Source organism: Mytilus galloprovincialis, chromosome 11 (genome assembly GCF_965363235.1).
Source record: "Mytilus galloprovincialis chromosome 11, xbMytGall1.hap1.1, whole genome shotgun sequence".
In the NCBI taxonomy this organism is placed as follows: domain Eukaryota; kingdom Metazoa; phylum Mollusca; class Bivalvia; order Mytilida; family Mytilidae; genus Mytilus; species Mytilus galloprovincialis.
The window spans coordinates 22,765,666-22,789,237 of record NC_134848.1 but is presented as its reverse complement, the minus strand read 5'-3'; the positions used below and the strand labels follow the sequence as shown (position 1 = coordinate 22,789,237).

Sequence of the window (23,572 nt, the reverse complement as noted above, 5' to 3'; positions counted from 1 at the left end):
ATTACATTTGCCTTGGTTTTTTGTTAACTGCCTACAGTGCTTACAGTGCTTTGATTGTTATTTTGCAGAGAGAAAATGTCTTTATCCCGTAGAGAATGGGATGACATGAAATCCCAGTTGGAGGGGACTGTCAACAAATTTCTGGGATTTTCAGAGCCAAGTCTTGTTACTGCAGCATTGAATTGTATAGACAAAGGATATGAAAGAGACAAAGCTATTCGTAAGTAATATTAAAACAAAAAGGAGGTAATAAAAGAATAAAGGGACATAACTAAAGGTAATCAAAGAATAAAGGGAGATAACTTACGGTTTTCAGAGCTAAGTCTTGTTACCGCAGCATTGAATTGTATAGACAAAGGATATGAAAGAGACAAAGCTATTCGTAAGTAATATTAAAACAAAATGGAGGTAATAAAAGAATAAAGGGAGATAACTAAGGGTAATCAAAGAATAAAGGGAGATAACTTACGGTTTTCAGAGCTAAGTCTTGGCACTGCAGCATTGAATTGTATAGACAAAGCTATTCGTAAGTAATATTAAACCAAAAGGGAGGTAATCAAAGAACAAAGGGAGATAACTAAAGGTTTTAAGAGCAAAGACTTGTTACCGCAGCATTGAATTGTATAGACAAAGGATATGAAAAAAGAAACAAAGCTATTCATGAATTTCATGTATTTGTCAGAGTTTTCATTAGGGTGTCGTCATTTTTGTCCATGGTCAGCCCAACAGGGAAAAAATTATTGCTCTATAATTAATTTCCTAATTTAGAGTCCCCATGACAAATTAAAGCAATTAAATGTTATCCAATTTTTATTAGTTTTAAACTTTAAATAAAATGAAGATACAAGTACATGTATATGCGTTGAATATCCAAAACATATGTATGTTCAAACAAACTAAAAACATACAAGACTGACAAAGACCAGAGAATTGTCTAATTGGAAAAAAAACAAAGGAAACATAAGACAGGTCTCCATAGATATTTCATTTAGCATCCTGGTATACAGGGGAAAAGGCTAACAACAGTACACCAAGCACAACAATATATAAACTACATAAATATATTATCACTATTTTATGAAATTTTCTTTTTGATCTTGCTGACTGATAATTTCCTTTCTCAGTGAAGTCAAGTGATATGAATACTATCGCTAGAAACTAAGGGGGCATGTGGCGTTGCTAATGAAATTGATAAGAAATTGACAACGTCTTACTAGTTTAAATACACCTTATCGGTAATCCCGGCTGACCCGCCCACTTGAACTTTTGACGCATATAACAATCACTTTTTCCATTGTGGCGTCAGATATTTTGTATTTTGACGTCAAAGTTTTACGGGAACCTGTGTGATATCCAGTAATGGCGGACAAATAGCGATAAGGTGTATAGCGATAAACAGATTATCATTGAGTAATGTCGTTGATATAATTAACAATAATCCATAAATATGCATCAATATTCTGTTGTTATTTTTAGGGAAATTATCAGAAATTCTGGACGACTCCCAATCAGAAAAATTTGCAGATAAACTGTTCAGAGTGTGGGACGAATTCAAAGCTAGTAGTAGAAAAAGACAAAAGAGAAAGGTAAGCTCAGTATGAATGATGTAAACATATTTACCTCTCATACATTTATCATAAACTTAGTCGCACGATTTTATCATTTTTTTCGCATAAAATTTTGTAAAATCGTCAAAAAATATATCATTTGGTAAGTGTTGTTGTAAAAATATGTCAGCTTATTAATGGGCGTGTTTTGAAGCCAAAGTTTAACAATTGTCACCCATTTGTAAACAATCAGCATTACAAAGAAGCGTGGATATTCAGGTAGGCATGTGTATAACAGGTACATTAAGGTGGTACCTAACACTACAGGGAGATAACTCTGTAAAGTCAACTTAACGTTTTAATTACGTTGTGTTGTAAAAGGAATATTAAGCTTCTCAATGATCAAAATTGGTGTTTGTCAAATTGCTATATAACCAGTGTAATTTTTCTGGAAAAAACGGTTGGTTCAAAAAAAAAATATTTTTTTTATTTTTGTTAAAGTCTCAAAGTAAATACTATGACAAAATTTTATGAAAATTAAACGAGCCAAATTGATTTTAGTGAAAGTGTTGAGATATAGTTTATCTTGATGACGGAGCGATGTTTACACTTGGTTTTGTATTTGCAATTGCATATTGCAATCACCAGATTTTTATGAGAAAGGTCATGCTGCATACTGAAAACATGACAAATGTTTGATGGTAGCGAGCAATTTAAAAAAAGTAAATTTCTTCTAAATTTGGACAAATTATAGAATTTTCTTTGAAAAAAAGTATATGTACCGGTACATAAGTTTTATAATAAAAACTAGCCATTTAGATAAATAAAAAACATTTACCTAATTTTTTTTTTAATTTGAAGTTTCATATGACAAAAACTCATCATGTTCAAAGTTCATTTGATGTAAACTTAAAAGTTAAATTGAACCTGAAGTCTCAAAGTATGAAAGTTGGAAAGTAAAAATATTTTTTAAAAGTCTAGATGTAAACTTGATGATCAAAATTCAAATCAGATGTATAAATTTCTTAATCAACTGAATTATTTAAAAAAAAATTAAAAGTGGTGTTCTTGGTAAAAAAAACCATCAAAACATTAAAAAATAAGTGTAACATAATCATGTTCATTGTGATTTAAGAATTTTAATTTTTGACGATTTTAGTTCCAACTACACCGTGTATCATCGTACAGCGGATATAGGTACTAACCAGGTGAGCGTGAGTGATTTTCACCTATAATTACACGGTAACAAAAATTTTTGTTTTGTTCACATAATATCAATGTGTACTTCAATCTAAACATAATTGCTGTTTTAAGAAATGATTTAGTCGTAGCTTGATGATTAGAGATGTCTCATTATTATCCCAAAACAAGAACGATAACTAAAAACATGTGCAAATACTTGTCAAAGAAGTTGGCGCTCGTCTCATCCGATATAATTCTATGTTCATTGGAACCTTTTTTCTGATAGAAGGCCACTGTGTGTGTGTAATATGTATAGCTGTTTCAATAATTGGCATTGAAATCTTTAATACATATGCTATTTTTCGATATTTTATTCTGAAAGAAGCGTTGTGTACGGCGTTTAGCTGACCACATAAATCCTTCTGTACAGTGCATAGTTAAGTTGTTGTACACCATACACAAAAACTTTATTTTCATACTCATTTATTACCCAAAAAGTTTCAAGGAATGAGTAATCACAGGTAGGTTTATGATTGGTAACTATTACTTTTGCCCTATATTAGCTTTCTTTCAAGTAAAACATGTAAATGTCTCGACAACTGTATCAAAAATTGAAAGTTTGTGTGGACATTCACAACTATTTGCGCATGTACAAGTTAATTGTTCTTATTAGAATATCAAAGTTGTTTTATAAATAGGAAAAAATCGATGCAAAAATTATTTGGGAGCAGGAATTTCAAATGTTGACAAATGTACATTGAATATTTATAAAGCAAAACAAAGATTTTCGTTACCGCGTAAGGTCAAAATCGATCATGCCCACTTTATAACTATTTTCTCTTATGTAGACGAAACAAGCTTCTGGCCAACTTAATTATTATCCTGGTACCTTTGATAACTATTGGTTCAGAAGTTTCATATTAAATGGTCTTATAATTTGTAGGAATATGAAAGTGCCGCATCCACAGAAGAAACAAAGAAAAAAAGAAAGTTTGTAGATGATACACCAGAGGCAGCTATAAACCCAAGTCCTGGTCAGCTGACCACAGATCAGGTAAGAAAGGCACTTAAAGGAAGTTCGCTCCCCTTTTTTAAGCTCACTTCGCCCAAAGGGGCCAAGTGAGCTTTTCTCATCACTTGGCGTCCACGGGGTATATCATCATTGGGGTATCTAGTTTAAAAAATGTGTCGGGTGACCTGGCTAACAACCAAAATGGCCGCCATGGCTAAAAATAGAACATAGGGGTAAAATGTAGATTTTGGCTTTAAACTCTGAAACCAAAGCATTTAGAGCAAATCTGTCACGAGTAAAATTGTTTATCAGGTCAAGATCTATCTGCCCTGAAATTTTCAGATGAATCCGACAACTGGTTGTTGGGTTACTGCCCCTGAATTGGTAATTTTAAGTAAATTTTGCCGTTTTTGGTTATTATCTTGAATATTATTATAGATAGAGATAAACTGTAATCAGCAATAATATTCAGCAAAGTAAGATCTACAAATAAGTCAACATGACCAAAATGGTCAGTTGACCCCTTAAGGAGTTATTGCCCTTTATAGTCATTTTTTACCAACTTTTGTTAAATTTTTGTAATTTTTTACAAAAATCTCCTCTGAAACTACTGGGTCAAATTTAACCAAATTTATCCACAAACATTATAAGGTTATCTAGTTTAACAAATGTGTGCAGTGACCCAGCCAACCAATCAAGATGACCACCATGGCTAAAAAAAGAACATAGGGGTAAAATGTAGATTTTGGCTTATAACTCTGAAACCAAAGCATTTAGAGCAAATCTGTCACGAGTAAAATTGTTTATCAGGTCAAGATCTCTCTGCCCTGAAATTTTCAGATGAATCCGACAACTGGTTGTTGGGTTACTGCCCCTGAATTGGTAATTTTAAGTAAATTTTGCAAATCTGACAACGTTAATTTGTTGATCAAGTCAATATCTATCTGCTGTGAAAATTTCAGATGAATTAGACAACTGGTTGTTGGGTTGCTGCCCCCTAATTGGTAATTTTTAAAGAAATTTTTGGTTTTTTGGTTATTATCTTGAATACTATTATACAATACAATACAATACAATACAATATTTTTATTTTCCAAATTAAAGGGCCCATTAAGAGCATAACATTAATTACAACATGACATAAACATTACAGAGTGATTAAAGAAACATAAAATAATAATTGAAATTCAAATGCATGAAGAAAGGATCAGTGGTCAAGGGGAGATAATTTTGATATATTTTAGAGTATCTAACTAATTTTCTGATTTTCTTAGTTGCAGGCCTTTATCCAGGTATGCACATAAAATAGATAGAAATCTGCTATCTTCATTAATCATGATCCATGAAAAAAGATCATTTATATTTAAACTATCTAAACTGGGGTATTTTTTTTATATAATCAGTGATATCTCTTCTGAGGTTATTGTAAATATGGCATTCCAGAAGAAAGTGCATTTCATTTTCAATACAATTTGTATTACAATATAAACATATCCTCTCATGTCGAGGTAATATTTCATATTTACCACATACATTGGTAATTCGTTCATGTCTGCCAGTTTCTATTCTTAAACAGTGATTGCTAAGTCTGTAGATAGAGACAAACTGTAAACAGCAATAATGTTCAGCAAAGTAAGATCTAATAATAAGTCAACATGACCACAATGGTTAGTTGACCCCTCAAGGAGTTATTGCCCTTTATAGTAAATTTTTAACAATTTTCATTAATTTGGTAATTTTTTGTAAATTTTTACAAAATCTTTTCCTCTGTATCTAAAGGGCCAAGTCTATATAGATAGAGAAAATTGTAAGTAGCAAGAATGTTCAGTAAAAGTAAGATCTACAAACACATCACCATCACCAAAACACAATTTTGTCATGAATCCATCTGTGTCCTTTGTTTAATATGCACATAGACCAAGGTGAGCGACACAGGCTCTTTAGAGCCTCTAGTTTTAATTTTTGTAAAATATTCAGAATCCTCTGCTTTTATCCATGTAGTTCCATTCTAAACTTTTGCCCCTGTAACCCTACTTTTTTATTTATAATTTTATTACATATAGTTTCAGAAGTCATAAAAATCTTATCAAAATCCTTGCTACTTTTTGTAGTTTTTGATAGAAAAAAGGTGCCAATGTTAAATATATGAAAAATCTAGAAGTATTGCCCTCCAAATTCTAAATGGCTTATATCTGGAAAACAAACACACTGACTCTTCATTTTTTTCTGCTTATTTGGATCCTTTATTTGTATAATATCAATTTGTAACAATCTTTTAAAAAGTTTGTTATTTTGAAACAGAGTAGCGAACATCCTTAATGGTTCAAAATAGATATTGAAGAAAATGTGGTATCATTACCAATAAGACCAACATCCAACATGTCCCAAGTACAGATAAATTTAAGGTCAACATATAGATTTAAACAATGACTTTTATCATGTCCTCTATTTGTTCTTTATAATATTTTGTCTCCTATAAAAATATTGCACCTGCTTTTTTGTCAATTTTTTGTTTGCTTTATGTACAGTACAAGTCCAAAAATATGGCCAACTTTTAGAAAAATTGCATGTTTACATCTTACAAATTTAGCCAATTCACATTTATACACCTATAGACGAGATGTTTTTGAAATTTGTAAATATTATCTTTTTGTACCTGGACTAATCACAATCGGTTGATGTAAAACATCTAAAAATTTATTTCAGCTCTTCTTTCATTTCCATCTCATTAAATCTAAGAAATGTATGACATGAATGAAAAAGGAAAGAAAAAAAAAAACCCCAAAAAACCTTGAACTATATGCTGGGACGGAAAGCCAAACAACAGTAAACAAAACACAACATAGAAAAATAGACTTGGCGTCCATAATCATTGAACTATACATTTTTGTTTAAGGGCCAGCTGAAGCACTCCTCTTTGTGTAGGAATTTCTTGCTGCATTGAAGACCCTTCCGCTGTTGTCTGCTCTATGGTCAGGTTGTTGTCTCTTTGATACATTCCCCATTTCTATTCTCAATGTCTCATATTTCTCAATGTATTGTTAACAATTTCACATATTTCTCAATCTATTGTTAACAATTTCACATATTTCTCAACCTATTGTTAACAGTTTCACATATTTCTCAATCTATTGTTAACAATTTCACATATTTCTCAATTTATTGTTAACAATTTCACATATTTCTCAATCTATTGTTAACAATTTCACATATTTCTCAATCTATTGTTAACAATTTCACATATTTCTCAATCTATTGTTAACAGTTATACATATTTCTCAATCTATTGTTAACAATTTCACATATTTCTCCATCTATTGTTAACAATTTCACATATTTCTCAATGTATTGTTAACAATTTCACATATTTCTCAATCTATTGTTAACAGTTTCACATATTTCTCAATGTATTGTTAACAATTTCACATATTTCTCAATCTATTGTTAACAATTTCACATATTTCTCAATCTATTGTTAACAATTTCACATATTTCTCAATCTATTGTTAACAATTTCACATATTTCTCAATCTATTGTTAACAATTTCAGTTTCACATATTTCTCAATCTATTGTTAACAATTTCACATATATTTCTCAATGTATTGTTAACAATTTCACATATTTCTCAATCTTTTGTTAACAATTTCACATATTTCTCAATCTATTGTTAACAATTTCACATATTTCTCAATCTATTGTTAACAATTTCACATATTTCTCAATCTATTGTTAACAATTTCACATATTTCTCAATCTATTGTTAACAGTTTCACATATTTCTCAATCTATTGTTAACAATTTCACATATTTCTCAATGTATTGTTAACAATTTCACATATTTCTCAATCTATTGTTAACAATTTCACATATTTCTCAATCTATTGTTAACAGATAAAGAAGATGATGACCAATGCCACAAAGATGATAGAAGAAAGAAAAGCACAGTTAGCAGTCACTATGCCAATTAAACAACCATTGGTTTGTATTTCACAAAATGAGATGTGTCTGATAAAAATCGATCTATGAGTAATTCCATATGTTCGAGTTCTAACAGATGTATCTGAAATGTTGATTGTTATAACAGTCTGCAGTTAAAGTTTATAAATAAATGCAACAGTAGTATGCCGCTGTTCGAAATTCATAAATTGATTGAGAAAAAACAAAACAGGGTTACAAACTATAACTGAGGGAAACAAATCAAATATATTAAGAGAAGAACAACGACACTACTGAAACACTAACACACAAAGAAATGAACTATAATATAACAATGGCCATGTTCCTGACTTGGTACAGGACATTTTATAACATTTTTAAACATTTATTAGATTCATAAACCATCCTGGATTTTTACAAAACTGTGACAGAAGCGTCTTAAAATCAAAAATCTAGAGATAATTTTGGATTATTTTTTCCCCATTTTTGTTAAGCCTGCGACTTCCAGACAATCTATCGATTTGATTGCATACTGTTATTCATTATTTACAAGCATAACTTTTTTCAATCATTTCAAGCATTTCATTTCATTAATGTAAATCTATTATGTGCATTCCCCTATCACACTAAAAAAAAAAGACAACAGCAAAAGTATGCAGACGCTGGGTTCCACGGAAACTGTACACATTTTTCTTGTTTTCAGCCCCAGTTGTCCCGTGATGAAATGTTGATGAATGAAGCTATGGAAAAAGTTAGGAAAACACAGGAACTACAGTCGAGGATTCAGAAACAAATATCTGGCCTAGGAACAGCTGTTCCTGGGATGTAAGTATCTCTATCAGCCCTCAGTTCTTAGATCCTTACAATGTATATATGCATGTATATGTACATGTATATCCTTGAAAACAGGCAGTAATTGAGTTATGCTTAAAAAGAATATGACATTACTGTAAAACAAATCACCTTCGCGGATATTTTATTTTGAGTTTAGTCCTTCCTAGTACACTTTGTGGCGATTTAGTTTCACAATTTTCAAATTTAGTCAATGTAATTATGTAAGGATTTACATTTTCACAACAACTTATATTCCCGTTATTTTTCTATTCGCTAAAGTCGTGAAAATAAATCGCTCGTGAAAATAAATCACTTGCGAAAATAAGTTGGTTTAAAATATTATATGGCCTTGAATTTGTAAAGATGGTAAATTCTACTAGCCTTTCAAACTTCTTTTTATAAATTGATATATGAAAGGTTTAATGCAGAAATGTCAATTGGATGTTTAAATTTTGTATAATTTACCTAAAATACTTATCTTGACATATATTTTGGATAAAATAGAAGCCTTTTTTTAAGAAGGGTATTTTACAAATATTTACATTCTAAATAAACATCTTGTCATGCTTGTAGCAAAATATCTCTTTTTTTGGTAAGGATATTATTGCATATTTCTAAATAGTAAAATTTTACCATTTCAAAGTAATGTTATTTTGTCAATTTGTTTTATCTTACTTTTAACACAAGAAGTTTAAACATGAAAGACAAATGATTAGGATAACTCTTCCTCTGCATCAAGTGTGATAGTTCTTGTAAATTTTGTCCTTTTACATACTGCGGATTTATTATTTAAGGAATGACTAATATTTTTTCTGTTTATGAAGAAATAACATAAAAAATTTGGTGCGCACTGAATAACGCTACGTGCGTTATTCAACAGTGTGCACCACATTTTTTATGTTATTTCGAATAGACAGAAAAAATATTACATTCATTTCTTATAATTTAATTCTAAATTCCATTTTAAGGTGGTACCCAACACTTTAACTAAAATTAATTTGGCTCGTTTAATTTTCTTAAAATTTTGACAAAGTATTTACTTTGACCCTTTCACAAAAATATAAGAATTTCAAAAAATTTGAACCAACCGTTTTATCAGAAAAATTACACTGGTTATATAGCAGTTTGATCATTGAGAAGCTTAATATTCCCTTAACAAAACAATGTAATTAAAACGTTTAGCTGATTTTACAGAGTTATCTCCCTGTTATGTTAGGTACCACCTTAAACCGTAGAAAACCATGAAAAAACGTTGATGACGTCACGGTCACATGACTAAGTTATGTCTATGGGCTGATAACAAAATAACGTCAGCCAATCAGAAGACGCGTTACATCCAAAGTTAAATTATTGTTTGTTGGATACTTATTTTCGTGTGAACCATGAATTCAAATGTTCAACAAACTAAGTGTTTTCTATAGGATTGTACCATATATTTGCAAAACCATGCATGTAATCAAAAATCCACAAAAATGAAAACTAAAGAAAAATGAATTAATCCACAGTGGCTTGGGTAACTCGTGTGCCTAACCTAAAGATTTTAAAAATCATTTCTTTTTATTTATAATAAGAATTTAACATTCATGTACCTTAGAAAATTAAGTAAACATTGGAATTTAAGGGGGTAGACCTTGGTTCAGGGAGATAACTCTTTAAATCAGTTAAGCGTTTGTAAAAGTCAAGTTCATCCATGTATTTTAAGCATTTACCTGAAACAGATTGAAAATAATCTATGTAACCTAGAAGCTTAGAATATATTCTTAAAAAATGGTTGACATAAACGTACTGATGATTTTAAGAGTTATTTCCCTTAACCTAGGTCTACCTCCTTAATATACAAAATGTATAAACTAGTTTGTTTTTATGGTTGTAATATTTATTGGTTTTTCTTTTCATTTCAGAAAAAGTGTGCCTGGTGGTTTAGCAAAGTAAGTTAATAAAATTTATAATTATAAGTTTAGATAACAATGGCTGCTTTCAATTTAAATTTATAGACTTTTCCCTAAAATTAGAATCTGTCACCTTTAAATGAGGTTGTCACTGTAACACCCTCTCTTTGATAATCTTAAAATATACATATAATGCTGCATTGCATATGACAAAATTTCCACACATTACTAGTCATTGGAATGTAACCGTAATCATATTTGATCACAACTTTTGTTGATCATTGATTTGTATGCATGAGGGTGGTTTTTGAGTGCTGAATAAAATACTTTTATGTGATTGCGACCATACATGGATAAATGGTCAATAGGAGATGACACTGAATAAAATACATTTATTTAATTTTTAACTGATATAGATGAATGTTTGTCTTTTTCTTTGTATTTCAGTCCACCACCACTGATTTTAGACAGAGAAGGACGAACCATTGACTCAGCCACAGGAGAAGTTATACAGCTTACACAACACACACCAACACTAAGGGTAAGTTTACAGGAGAAGTTATCCAGCTTACACAACACACACCAACACTAAGGGTAAGTTTACAGGAGAAGTTATACAGCTTACACAACACACACCAACACTAAGGGTAAGTTTACAGGAGAAGTTATACAGCTTACACAACACATGCCAACACTAAGGGTAAGTTTACAGGAGAAGTTATCCAGCTTACACAACACACACCAACACTAAGGGTAAGTTTACAGGAGAAGTTATACAGCTTACACAACACACGCCAACACTAAGGGTAAAAATAAATACTTTGAACTTTGCACATTGACATCCACTGAGCTGTGCTGTGCTTATTGTAGCTGATGCTGCACATTGACATCCACTGAGCTGTGCTGTGCTTACTGTAGCTGAAGCCCGCCCCCACTGTATTGAAGACCAATTGGTGAACTCGTTGTGTTTTCTGCTCTTTGATTGTGTTGTTGTCTCCCTGACATATATCCCATTTCCAATCTCAATTTTAGTGTAATTTTTGTATTGCCTGCAATGAAAGTTGAGGAAAGCGAGACTTATAATGGCGGTGGTGCCGATTTGGAGACGTCAACCATTTTAAAGTTGTCTCCTTAAGTTAGTTTGATAGTTGTGATAGATCAGTGATATTTTCTTTAAAGTTGCATGGTCCAGTAACTTTGAACCAATTATAAGAAATGTTGATGTCTGTCAGATTTTCTTAATCTAATTTTATGCTGACGTCAAGACATATTCCTGTGTCAACTATTTATAATTCATCTGTCTATAGATATTTCTCTTTTACAACGAAATGCAGAGTTTATTTTAACAATTGCTTATTTGATTTCTAAGTATTAAAAATTTGTGACTGTAAAATCAAAGATTGATAGTAGCAAATTATTGTAATACAAAATATGTTCTATTTTCACAGGCAAACATCAGGGCAAAAAAAATCAAAGATTTTAAGGGAATTCTTGAGAAACCTCCAGAGGAAATAACTGAGGGCAACTTCTTTGATCCTAGAGTTGAGTATGTATTAAAAAAAGGAGATGTTTAGTATTTAAATGAAACATCAACCCGACGACACAACACAACACAAGACATCCAGAGGTCAACATAGACATCAGCAATAAATAATTTCTTAACAAAATATTATTTTGGCCAATAAGTAAAGATGCAAGAATGATAAATGTATAATTAAACTTTACGATAAAGCTCCTCATGAAGGATTTAAACTGGTTAGACTATGAACCATTGCAAGACTCTGTTAATTGTATGTTTTCACAGTTTACATTTTCACATTTCTACATTAGAAAATGCCTGTACCAAGTCAGGAATATGACAATTGTTATCCATTCGTTTGGTGTGTTTGAGCTTTTGATTTTGACATTTGATATGGGACTCTCCGTTTTGAATTTTCCTCAGTATTTTTGTTATTTTACTTTTTTACAGCATTGCCTATACTTTTTATTTGTCATACATTCATTTTTGCCGATACACATAGTTTAAATGTCTTCAATTAACAAAATCAATAATGTTGTTTTTAGTTAACTCTATGTTAGTAATTCCTCTTTATTACTGATCTATATTTTAAACTTTATTTACAGTGTGAAAGCTGCACAGAGACCCAAAAGAGGATTTAAATTTCATGAGAAAGGAAAGTTTGAGCAAGTGGCACAAAGATTAAGGACAAAAGTAAGTAGGATGTTTCTCTATTTTCATTTTGACTTCTGTCAACAAGTCAACAACAAAAATCTAGAAATCAGAATAAGAAGATGTGGTATAATTCCAATGAGATAACAATCCACTAAAGTTCAAATATTAAAGTGGATTCAACTATAAATCTTAACTTCAATGAAAGAGAAATTTGATAAAAACCTAGCAGAAGTCTATTTTTCTGCTTACTTTTTCTGTCATAATACAACTAAAAGATTAAGATTGTAATAAAATCTGGAAAATTCAAACAGTGCAATGACATAGATATCATCTTCGTCAAGAAACAACAACCACTGAACATCATGAACATAATGTCTATGTATTCATTAATGTAACCAAATAACTTTGATATTTATATTTCAGGCACAGCTAGAAAGATTGCAGAATGAAATTGCTTATACTGCAAAGAGGACTGGTATTGCATCAGCAGCAAAATTAGCAACAATAGCTCCAAAGAAAGAATTAGTAAGTTGTCAATGCAGAATGGTGACAGACTTATTGCGTGTTTTTTTTTTTAACGTTTTCATTAATAGGGTAAGGCAACAGACTTGTCACGTTTTGATTTAAGAAAGCATGACACACAATAAGCCACATAAAAGATAAGAAGTTGTAAGTGTTTGTGTTTATATAATTACATAAGGCAGCAATGATCTAAGTTTGCAATATTCCTCATTTTGATTCAGTACCACTCAGGGCTTTTTCAAACAGCTCCACACTAAACAGGACACTTGCCGAAAATGCTAAAAAAAATCAATATAAAGTCTGTTGCCATTCTACACACTGAAGTTTTTATTAAAAATATTACCAAGCACAAAAGTCATGTAGTGGTCAATATCTGTTCTCAACATTGTTTGACCTCAAATGAGTTATATTTATGAGATTGAACAAGAATTCTAGGAACAGTTTTTAGAGAGAATATTTTGAGTGGTAAATTTAGGAATAGAAGAAATATAATTTTTATTTGAAATTCGAAGTTGACTTACGAATCTGCTGTTGCTGTAGAATTATAAGGATACAAATCTCAAGCAATTGGGAAACTTAAAATGTAGCATGAAAGAAAAACTATTAACAAAATAAAAAGAGAGGAAGTCATGCTTCAGTTACCTTGGTTTTTTGTTAGGTACATTGTTCAAATGAAATGGGTTTTGAGAGACATGTTTTTGCCTTACAGGGTGAAGGAGAAATACCAGACATAGAATGGTGGGATACATATATTTTACCTTCACACACGTAAGTTTTATATATTTTACTATCACATTATTAGAACGTTTATTTACACATTCATTTTACAATCGGAATTCAAATTTTATGGAACACATGCACAGTGCTAAGCCAAAAACTCTTAGAGTTGGGATTTGTGTAATTAGTCACTCACCATTTGAGAGCCCCTTATTTTGTCGTTACTGCACTTTTGATAGATTTTCCTTCCAACTCCATTTAAACTTAAGTTTGCATCAAATGCTCCCAAAAAAAATTATTAGCAAGCTTGAGTGGTGGCATCCATGTCCTCAGACACAACATCATTGGGAATTCAACTTATTTTCTGTGCTGCTTTTCGAAAACAGAAAATAATAAACCCAAAATAAATTAACATATACACAATGCTTATTGCCACAAAACTCAGATAAAGTAAGAATTTGTGACGCATCACTTTTAAAGTTTTTGAGGTATGTCCCTTTATAAGTAAGCAGGGGCATCATCTGGGTCCCATGAACACATCCCCTATTTATTTTCTTAATCTTTTTTTGCAGGTATAATGATTTAGAGAATCTTGTAGAGTCTTTAACTGGTATCACAAACCTTGTAGAACATCCCATACAGATGAAACCTCCAGGTATTTATGTGCCTTTGTATTAAAATTACAATGCTATAAAAAGTTAACACAAAACCTGTATGTACATGTACAAAATAATCTCAGGTAGAACCTCCAAGATAACACCCTGGTCACGGCACCAATCTCATGATGATACAGGTTAGGCGTTGCATTTATATAAAGTAGAAAAAAATGGCTTTAACACATAGATACCATGCCGTTATTTATACTGCAACTAGTTGTGTTTATTTCCTTAATATAGTAACATAGCTTTATTTTGAATAATGTTAATTTCATCATGGAACACTTTCTCCACAATCAGGGGTTCATTAAGGGTTGAAAATAAGTTTGACATTTGTGTTACGATTTAAAAAGCTATCAATGTAACAGTTTAAGTTGCAGTATAAAAACAAAACTAGGTCACTGACATTGACCTAATATTGTATTTATATATAGACAGCCCAAACACTTCTAGACATTTATATATCCCACAGTACTATGAAAGTCTCTAATCTCAATAAGAGGTTTAATTATTTAAATGATTTGTCCGAATCATTAATGTATTTGCTCCTCTAGATATATTTGTTGGGGGTATATAGGGTTCAATATCTTAGTTTAAAATGAGTAAAAGATAAAGGATCACAGTACCGGTAACTGAATGGCAACCTTTTCTCCTAGCTCTGTAAAGCTGGTTGATAAATTTGAGCCTAGACCCAGTATAAAATTATCAATATTTAATTTTCTGTTTTATATCATTTCCTTAGCTGAGCCTGATAAGGAACCAGAAATTCCAGTCTACCTCACAAAGAAGGAGAGAAAGAAATTACGTCGCCAAAACAGACAGGAAGCTCAGAAAGAGGAACAAGAAAAAATAAGACTTGGTTTACTGCCCCCACCAGAGCCAAAGGGTAAGGAGAAATAAGGCATTGTTTAACTGCATCAGGCTAATTGTTGAAGGCCTTACAATGACCTTTATTTGTAAATTTCTGTGTCATTTGGTCCCTTGATAGAAATCATACCACATCTTTTTTTTTTTTTTATATTTTAAGGGTTTTATTAGGTTCTCCAAATAATGTTTTCCCCTCCAATCAAATGTTATGACATTATATATATAAATAAATGTTATATGTGAGGATACTGCATAAAAAAGATGTTAAAAGAATTGAGTTTTACTTCAAATGCATTAGCTACAAATTACAACTGAATTTGACAGCTTATGCTCCTTAAATGCAATGATTAGCCTGTTGTATTATTCAGTTATTACTGTAAAAAAAAATCATATGTCATTTTGTTGTCCTGTCATGTTGAAGATCTCCTGTTTTACTTTTTTCTGGTTTAAATGTATGAAAAGTATATTTATTTTACTTTCACATCAACTTAAGATAAACCTGTGTTGTTTTTTTTAATTTAATTTATTTTTATGGCCCGGCAACGAAGATGTCGATGCCATATAGTTTTACCCTTGTCCGTCAATCTGTCATTTATTCCGTCATTCAGCATCAAACCATTATTTTTGGTATGTGAGTTAACCATGATGAGTCACACAGATCAAGTGTAAGTTTAGCTCCAAATTTTTTGCTGATTTTTATGCGACCGCAAAAATTATTTTTTACTGTCGTATATTGGTATGACGTTGGTGTGGTGTCATCGTCATCGTCGTTCAAAGACACATTGGTTTTCGAACTAAAACTTTAGTTTAAGCAAATAGAAATCTATGAATTTTAAACACAAGGTTTATGACCACAAAAGGAAGGTTGGGATTGATTTTTAGAGTTTTGGTCCCAACAGTTTAGGAATTAGGGGCAAAAAAGGGGCCCAAATAAGCATTTTTCTTGGTTTTCGCACCATAACTTTAGTATAAGTAAATAGAAATCTATGAAATTTAAACACAAGGTTTATGAACACAAAAGGAAGGTTGAGATTGATTTTGGAAGTTTTGGTCCCAACAGTTTAGGAATAAGGGGCCCAAAGGGTCCAAAATTAAACTTTGTTTGATTTCATCAAAAATTGAATAATTGGGGTTTTTTGATATGCTGTATCTAAACATGTACTTCGATTTTTAACCGGATTTTTGTGACAAAAATGTCGGTTATTGATTTGGGGATGTACGGCGGGCGGGCGGGCGGGCGGCAATCAAATGTTGTCCGTGCATTAACTCATGAACCGTTCAACCAAAGCTTTTAAAATTTTAATATGTTATTACTGACAACTATACGAAGGTCAAGTTCAATAATGGCGATTTTGACTTTTACCGTTCAGGAGTTATGGTTCTTGAAAGATTGAAAAATGGAGTTTCCAGTTGTGTCCGTGCATTTACTCATGAACTGTTCTACCAAAGCTTCCCAAATTTTAATATGTTGTTACTGATGACAGAATGGAGGTCAAGTTCAATAATGACGATTTTGACTTTTACCGTTCAGGAGTTATGGTTTTTGAAAGATTGAAAAATGGAGTTTCCAGTCGTGTCCGTGCATTTATGCATGAACTGTTCTACCTAAGCTTCCGAAATTTTAATATGCTGTTACTGATTACCAAATGGAGGTCAAGTTCAATAATGACGATTTTGACTTTTACCGTTCAGGAGTTATGGTTCTTGAAAGATTGAAAAATGGTGTTTCCCGTCGTGTCCGTGCATTTTCTCATGAATCATTCAACCAAAGCTTTTGAAATTTTAATATGTTGTTACTGATGACAAAATAGAGGTCAAGTTTATTAATGACGATTTTGACTTTTACCGTTCAGGAGTTATGGTTCTTGAAAGATCGTAAAATGGCGTTCCCATTCACGTTGTTGCATTTACTCATGAACCATTCAATTTAAGCTTTTCAAATTTTAATATGTTGATACTGATGACAAAATGGAGTTCAAATTTGATATTGACGATTTTCACTTTCACCATTCATCAGTAATGGTTCTTGTGATATTGCCAGGACACAAATAAATGTTAATAAATACGGTTTGCTGTCGTTGTGACAGCCTCTTGTTGATTATGGGCCCATTTTTCAAGTTGGTCCAAATCGAGGTCCAAAATTAAACTTTGTTTGATTTCAACAAAAATTGAATGAAATGTCAGAAACCTATGTTGTGTCAACGATTAAATCACAATCCAAATTCAGAGCTGTATCAAGCTTGAATGTTGTGTCCATACTTGTTCCAACTGTTCAGGGTTTAAAGTCTGCGATCTTTGTCTTTATTTACCTTGATAGGCATGTATGAAGTAGGATATTTATTGATATTTTATGTTTTTTCAGTACGGATGGCTAACTTGATGAGGGTGTTAGGAACAGAGGCAGTCCAGGACCCGACAAAAATAGAAGCTCATGTGAGAGCTCAGATGGAGAAAAGACAGAAGTTTGTATACTTTAGTTCTCAGTTGAAATACTTTAGTTCTTAGTTGAAATACTTTAGTTCTTAGTTGACACTTAGGAATATACTTTAGCTCTTAGATGAAATTCAGAAATATACTTTAGTTCTTAGTTGAAATTCAGAAATATACTTTAGTTATTTGTTGAAATTCAGAAATGTACTGTAGTTCTTAGTTGAAATTCAGAAATTACTGAATATAAAGATAAAGAGATGTGGACTATGCGGTATGGGCTTTGCTCATTGTTGATGGCCGTAGGTTGACCTATAGTTGTTAATGTCTGTGTCATTTTGGTCTATTGTGGACAGTTGTCTCATTGGTAATCATATCACATCTTGTTTTTTATATTTAGTTCCTAGTTGAAATTCAGGAATATACTTTAGTTCCTAGTTGAAATTCAAAAATTACTGAATATAAAGATAAGGAGATGTGTTATGATTGCCATAAGTCACCTATCCACCATAGTTCAAAGAAAGTTGAAGTGAGAAATTATAGGCAACTGTGCAGTTTCAACTAGAGGCTCTTAAGAGCCTGTGTCGCTCACCTTGGTCTATGTGCATACATGTATTAAACAAAGGACACAGATGGATTCATGACAAAATTGTGTTTTGATGATTGGGATGTATTTGTAGATCTTACTTTACTGAACATTCTTGCTACTTACAATTTTCTCTATCTATAATAAACTTTGCCCTTTAGTTACACAGAGGAAAACATTTTGTAAAAATTTACCAAATTAATAAAAAATTAGTAAAAATTGATATAAAGTTTAACTCTATATATAATAATATTCAAGATAATAACCAAAAACAGCAAAATTTCTTTAAATTTTTATTTAAATTTAAATTTTACAGAGCTCATGAGGAGGCCAATGCTGCCAGAAAACTGACAACAGAGCAGCGACGAGAAAAGAAAATGAGAAAAATTAAAGAAGATACCACGCTTGGTGTTCATGTTTCTGTATATAGGTAAGGCCAGATAAGATATAATGTGTTTCCTATCTCTCTACCTACCCTACCCTATATTTTAAGCTTAGAAATAGCCTACCTTAAAGGTTTTTTTTGTCATTTTTCAATCAGCAGTGTTAAAATAAGAATTTCTCTCCCATATATAGAATAAATGTAAACAAAATAATTGTAAAATAAATTCCCTATCTTCGTACCTATCTTTTTCTATGAGGTAATAGGAAACTTAAAATATATGTTATTTGGCCTAATGTTATAGAAAATGTGATGTACTACCTTAATTTAACTCTAGGCAACTTTTAACAGATTACTGTTAATTTAGAAATTATTGTATGCATTTTCTATTGTCATTTTAGACTAAGATGGAATTTCATTTTTGGCAATATTTAGGAAAATCCTGTTTATTTTATATAAAAAAAAATCAAAATGTGAGTTTAAACTATTGCGATTATAACCCTGTTGCATTTTATGCAATAATGAAAACATTGCAAAAAATTTCTAAATTAACAGAATATCCTACACAACATAATTGGCATAGAATATAATGTTTTTGACTCATTCATCTTTCTTAAATGGCTTCTTCATGTATGAAATGGAAAGATTTTAATATTTGGCCTGGGAATGATCATTTCTGCTACAGTATATATAATACTTCAATTAATTGCATGCAGCAACGTAGGTTCAAACTCACTATTGGTCATGTTATATCACAACTTTAGAAGACATCTTTGTATGATAGGTTTTCATGGAAAATTGATATACAGGAATATGCTTTTTAATTGCAAAACTGATTCATAATATTAATTTGTTAATGACTTTTCCCAAAATGGCTGCCAAAATACACCCAAAGATCTAGATAAATCAGAACTATTTTTTATATGGTGTCAATTTTTTGTAAATGATACCCCATGAGCATGCTTTCCTTTGTTTACCTCAGTACTTGTTTCTGTGCCTCACACAAATAGTTGTAGGCAAAAGTTGTTTGTTGTGATTATTTATAATAGTACCTCATCAAATTGATTAAAAATGATTTTTTTTTTCAGATTGAAAGATTTAAAAAATCCAGCAAAGAAATTTAAGGTAGAAGCTAATGCAAATCAGCTGTTCATGACAGGAATTGCTGTCTGTCACAAAGATTGTAACGTTGTTGTCGTGGAAGGAGGTATGTATACACTACTGTCAGATAACATAAAAAAGAAGATGTGGTATGATTGCTTATGAGACAGAAATTAACAAAACTATAGTTCACTGTACGGCCTTCAAGAATGAGCAAAGCTGATACCCCAAAGTTGGCTATAAAAGTCCCAAAATGACAAATGGACAACAATTCAAACGAGAAAACTAACAGCTTAATTACCCCTCTTGATTACCTATGCAGGATGTCACACCCTTTACTTTGAATAATCAATTTTGAAGAGAAAAAGGTAAAAAAGAATAAAAGAATAAGAATTAAATGAAATAAATATGATAAACGTCTCCAATATACATAATTAATGCAGAAAAAACAATTTTTTTTTTTTTATGGCCCCGCAACGAAGTTGTCGGTGCCATATAGTTTTATAGTTTTACCCTTGTCCGAAATTCCGTCATTCCGTCATTCCGCAACAAACCATTATCTGTTTTTTCTAAATGCCTTCAGATATTGGGCTGATTTTTGGTATGTGAGTTAACCATGATGAGTTACAGATCAGATTTAAGTTTTGTTACACTCCGCTAATTTTTGCTGAAATTACGGGCTTTGGACTTTGATAAATTGTTGAAAATCACAGTTATACAGAGTTTTTTTCTAAACGCTTTCAGATATTGGAATGATTTTTAACCGGATTTTTGTGACAAAAATGTCGGTTATTGATTTGGGGATGTACGGCGGGCGGGCAGGCGGCAATCAAATGTTGTCCGTGCATTAACTCGTGAACCGTTCAACCAAAGATTTTAAAATTTTAATATGTTGTTACTGACAACTAAATGAAGGTCAAGTTCAATAATGGCGATTTTGACTTTTACCGTTCAGGAGTTATGGTTCTTGAAAGATTGAAAAATGGAGTTTCCAGTCGTGTCCGTGCATTTACGCATGAACTGTTCTACCAAAGCTTCCCAAATTTTAATATGTTGTTACCGATGACAAAATGGAGGTCAAGTTCAATAATGACGATTTTGACTTTTACGGTTCAGGAGTTATGGTTCTTGAAAGATTAAAAAATGGAGTTTTCAGTCGTGTCCGTGCATTTACGCATGAACTGTTCTACCAAAGCTTCCCAAATTTTAATATATTGTTACTGATGACAAAATGGAGGTCTAGTTCAATAATGACGATTTTGACTTTTACCGTTCAGGAGTTATGGTTCTTGAAAGATTGAAAAATGGTGTTTCCAGTCGTGTCCGTGCATTTTCTCATAAACCATTCAACCAAAGCTTTTGAAATTTTTATATGTTGTTACTGATGACAAAATAGAGGTCAAGTTTAATAATGACGATTTTGACTTTTACCGTTCAGGAGTTATGGTTCTTGAAAGATCGTAAAATGGCGTTTCCATTCACGTTGTTGCATTTACTAATGAACCATTCAATCTAAGCTTTTCAAATTTTGATATGTTGATACTGACTACAAAATGGAGGTCAAATTTGATATTGATGATTTTCACTTTCAGCATTCATCAGTTATGGTTCTTGTGATATTGGCAGGACACAAATAAATGTTAATAAATCCGGTTTGCTGTCGTTGTGACAGCCTCTTGTTGGCATTTGAGTTAACCAAGATGAGTTACAGATCAAGTTTAAGTTTTGTTCCGCTCTGCTAATTTTTGCTGAAATTACGGGCTATGGACTTCGATAAATTGTTGAAAATCACACTTATACAGACTTTTTTTCTAAACACTTTCAGATATTGGGATGATTTTTGGTATATGAGTTACTCATGATGAGTTACAGATCAAGTTTTATGTTTCTTTCCGCTCGGCTAATTTTTGCTGTAATTTAGGGCTTTGGACTTAGATAAATTTTTGAAAATCAGTTATACAGACTTTTCTTCTATACATCTCCAGATTTTGAGCTGATTTTTTATATGTGAGACTACCATCATGTTTGTGCCCACATGTGTTATTGAAATTGCAGATTTTTCAACAATTTGAGACGGGGCCATTCGTGTCGCTTTGACGCATCTAGTTTTTTTTTATTTAAATTTCCAAAACCGTCTATAGTTGTGTATAGTCCGCACCCCTTGTACAAACTACATATTTAAGGAAAAAAAGTGTGAACTATACATGCCCAAATAAGGTACTAAAATATGAACCAAAAATAAATATGTAACACAGCAACCAGAGGTGTAGCTAGTGTAAAATGATGTGCAAGCATATATCTCTCCAGGGATGATTCCACTATAGCGGCCCTGAAATCAGCCAGCGGCCTCCAAAAAATGTTTGTGAATATAAATTCCCAATTCCAGAAAATAGAATAAAAATCGGTATTTCCGGAAAAGTTTCTGTCACCGATTACGGCAATTATAATTTTTCATAGTTTGTCGTCAAAACATAGTAAAATCTGGATAAGAATGCTGACTACGATTGCATTTTATTAACAACGATTTGATTATGTCAACATCAGGTAACAATTTTAGCAGCCGGATTCAATTGATTAAAATGTTACGGGAGTATTTGATCTCGTAAAAGTAGATCACTTAGCAGGTTGGTCAAACACATGCTTTTTGTCAAAATGGGTGTCACATCAAACCTTGGCAAAGAGCAAATTTTTGTATTACATTGATGAATAAATTTTAATGGGCGCCGATCTCGTAAAAGGAGAATGCCTAATAGAGCCGGTTATGTTTTTGTTGAAAATAATGTTGATGATAGACCATTCATGAAATACGATGTCATCAGTATGGATAAAGTATAAGATATCTCATATGATATATAAGATAGCTTTTAAAAATGAAATTATATAAGATATCTCATATATTAAATGAGACATCTTACATGTATATAAATCTTATATATTATACAAATCTTATATATCATATAAGATATCTAATATATTATGAGATAATTTGAAATTCGATTGACTTGAATAAATAGCTAAAGGGCTTGCCATAGGTTTATGTTAGCTGGTATATATGTTTTTGTAATAGGCGTCGTTTACCAAAGTTAAGATGATAGTGAATCATGTGTAATGATATTCATGTATTACAACATGTACAACTTCCCTGGTCTGAATCCAATAACTTCTTCAATCAGTGTACAGGTGAAACTTAATATACATTTTCTGTTTTTGTCGAGCCTGCAACTTTTGTTGCAGAAAGCTCGACATAGGGATAGTGATCCGGCGGCGGCGGCGGCGGCGGCGGCGGTGTTAGCTAACTTCTTAAAAGCTTTATATTTTAGAAGGTGGAAGACCTGGATGCTTCATACTTTGTATATAGATGCCTCATGTTACAGAGTTTCCGTCAGTCACATGTCCAATGTCCTTGACCTCATTTTCATGGTTCAGTGACCACTTGAAAAAAAAGTTCAGATTTTTTGTAATGTTGAATTCTCTCTTATTATAAGTAATAGGATAACTATATTTGATATGTGCGTACCTTGCAATGTCCTCATGTCTGTCAGACAGTTTTCACTTGACCTCGACCTCATTTCATGGATCAGTGAACAAGGTTAAGTTTTGGTGGTCAAGTCCGTATCTCAGATACTATAAGCAATAGGGCTTGTATATTCGGTGTATGGAAGGACTGTAAGGTGTACATGTCCATCTGGCAGGTGTCATCTGACCTTGACCTCATTTTCATGGTTCAGTGGTTATAGTT

The 23,572-nt window shown here is 31.9% G+C and overlaps 1 protein-coding gene across 3 annotated transcripts in view; it reads left to right on the top strand.

Annotated features, from left to right (window-relative positions):
- Positions 1-23,572, top strand: part of LOC143051884 (U4/U6 small nuclear ribonucleoprotein Prp3-like) — a 33,803-nt gene that overhangs the window by 4,874 nt on the left and 5,357 nt on the right. For all 3 annotated transcript variants that reach the window (XM_076224877.1, XM_076224878.1, XM_076224876.1), the window contains exons 2-17: positions 69-220; positions 1,477-1,586; positions 3,673-3,783; positions 7,635-7,721; positions 8,383-8,504; positions 10,415-10,441; positions 10,850-10,943; positions 11,851-11,948; positions 12,527-12,614; positions 12,999-13,100; positions 13,807-13,865; positions 14,387-14,469; positions 15,213-15,356; positions 17,700-17,799; positions 18,667-18,780; positions 19,821-19,939. In XM_076224877.1, coding sequence (XP_076080992.1) covers positions 69-220; positions 1,477-1,586; positions 3,673-3,783; positions 7,635-7,721; positions 8,383-8,504; positions 10,415-10,441; positions 10,850-10,943; positions 11,851-11,948; positions 12,527-12,614; positions 12,999-13,100; positions 13,807-13,865; positions 14,387-14,469; positions 15,213-15,356; positions 17,700-17,799; positions 18,667-18,780; positions 19,821-19,939 — 1,610 coding nt within the window. The remainder of the gene's footprint in view (positions 1-68; positions 221-1,476; positions 1,587-3,672; positions 3,784-7,634; positions 7,722-8,382; positions 8,505-10,414; positions 10,442-10,849; positions 10,944-11,850; positions 11,949-12,526; positions 12,615-12,998; positions 13,101-13,806; positions 13,866-14,386; positions 14,470-15,212; positions 15,357-17,699; positions 17,800-18,666; positions 18,781-19,820; positions 19,940-23,572) is intronic.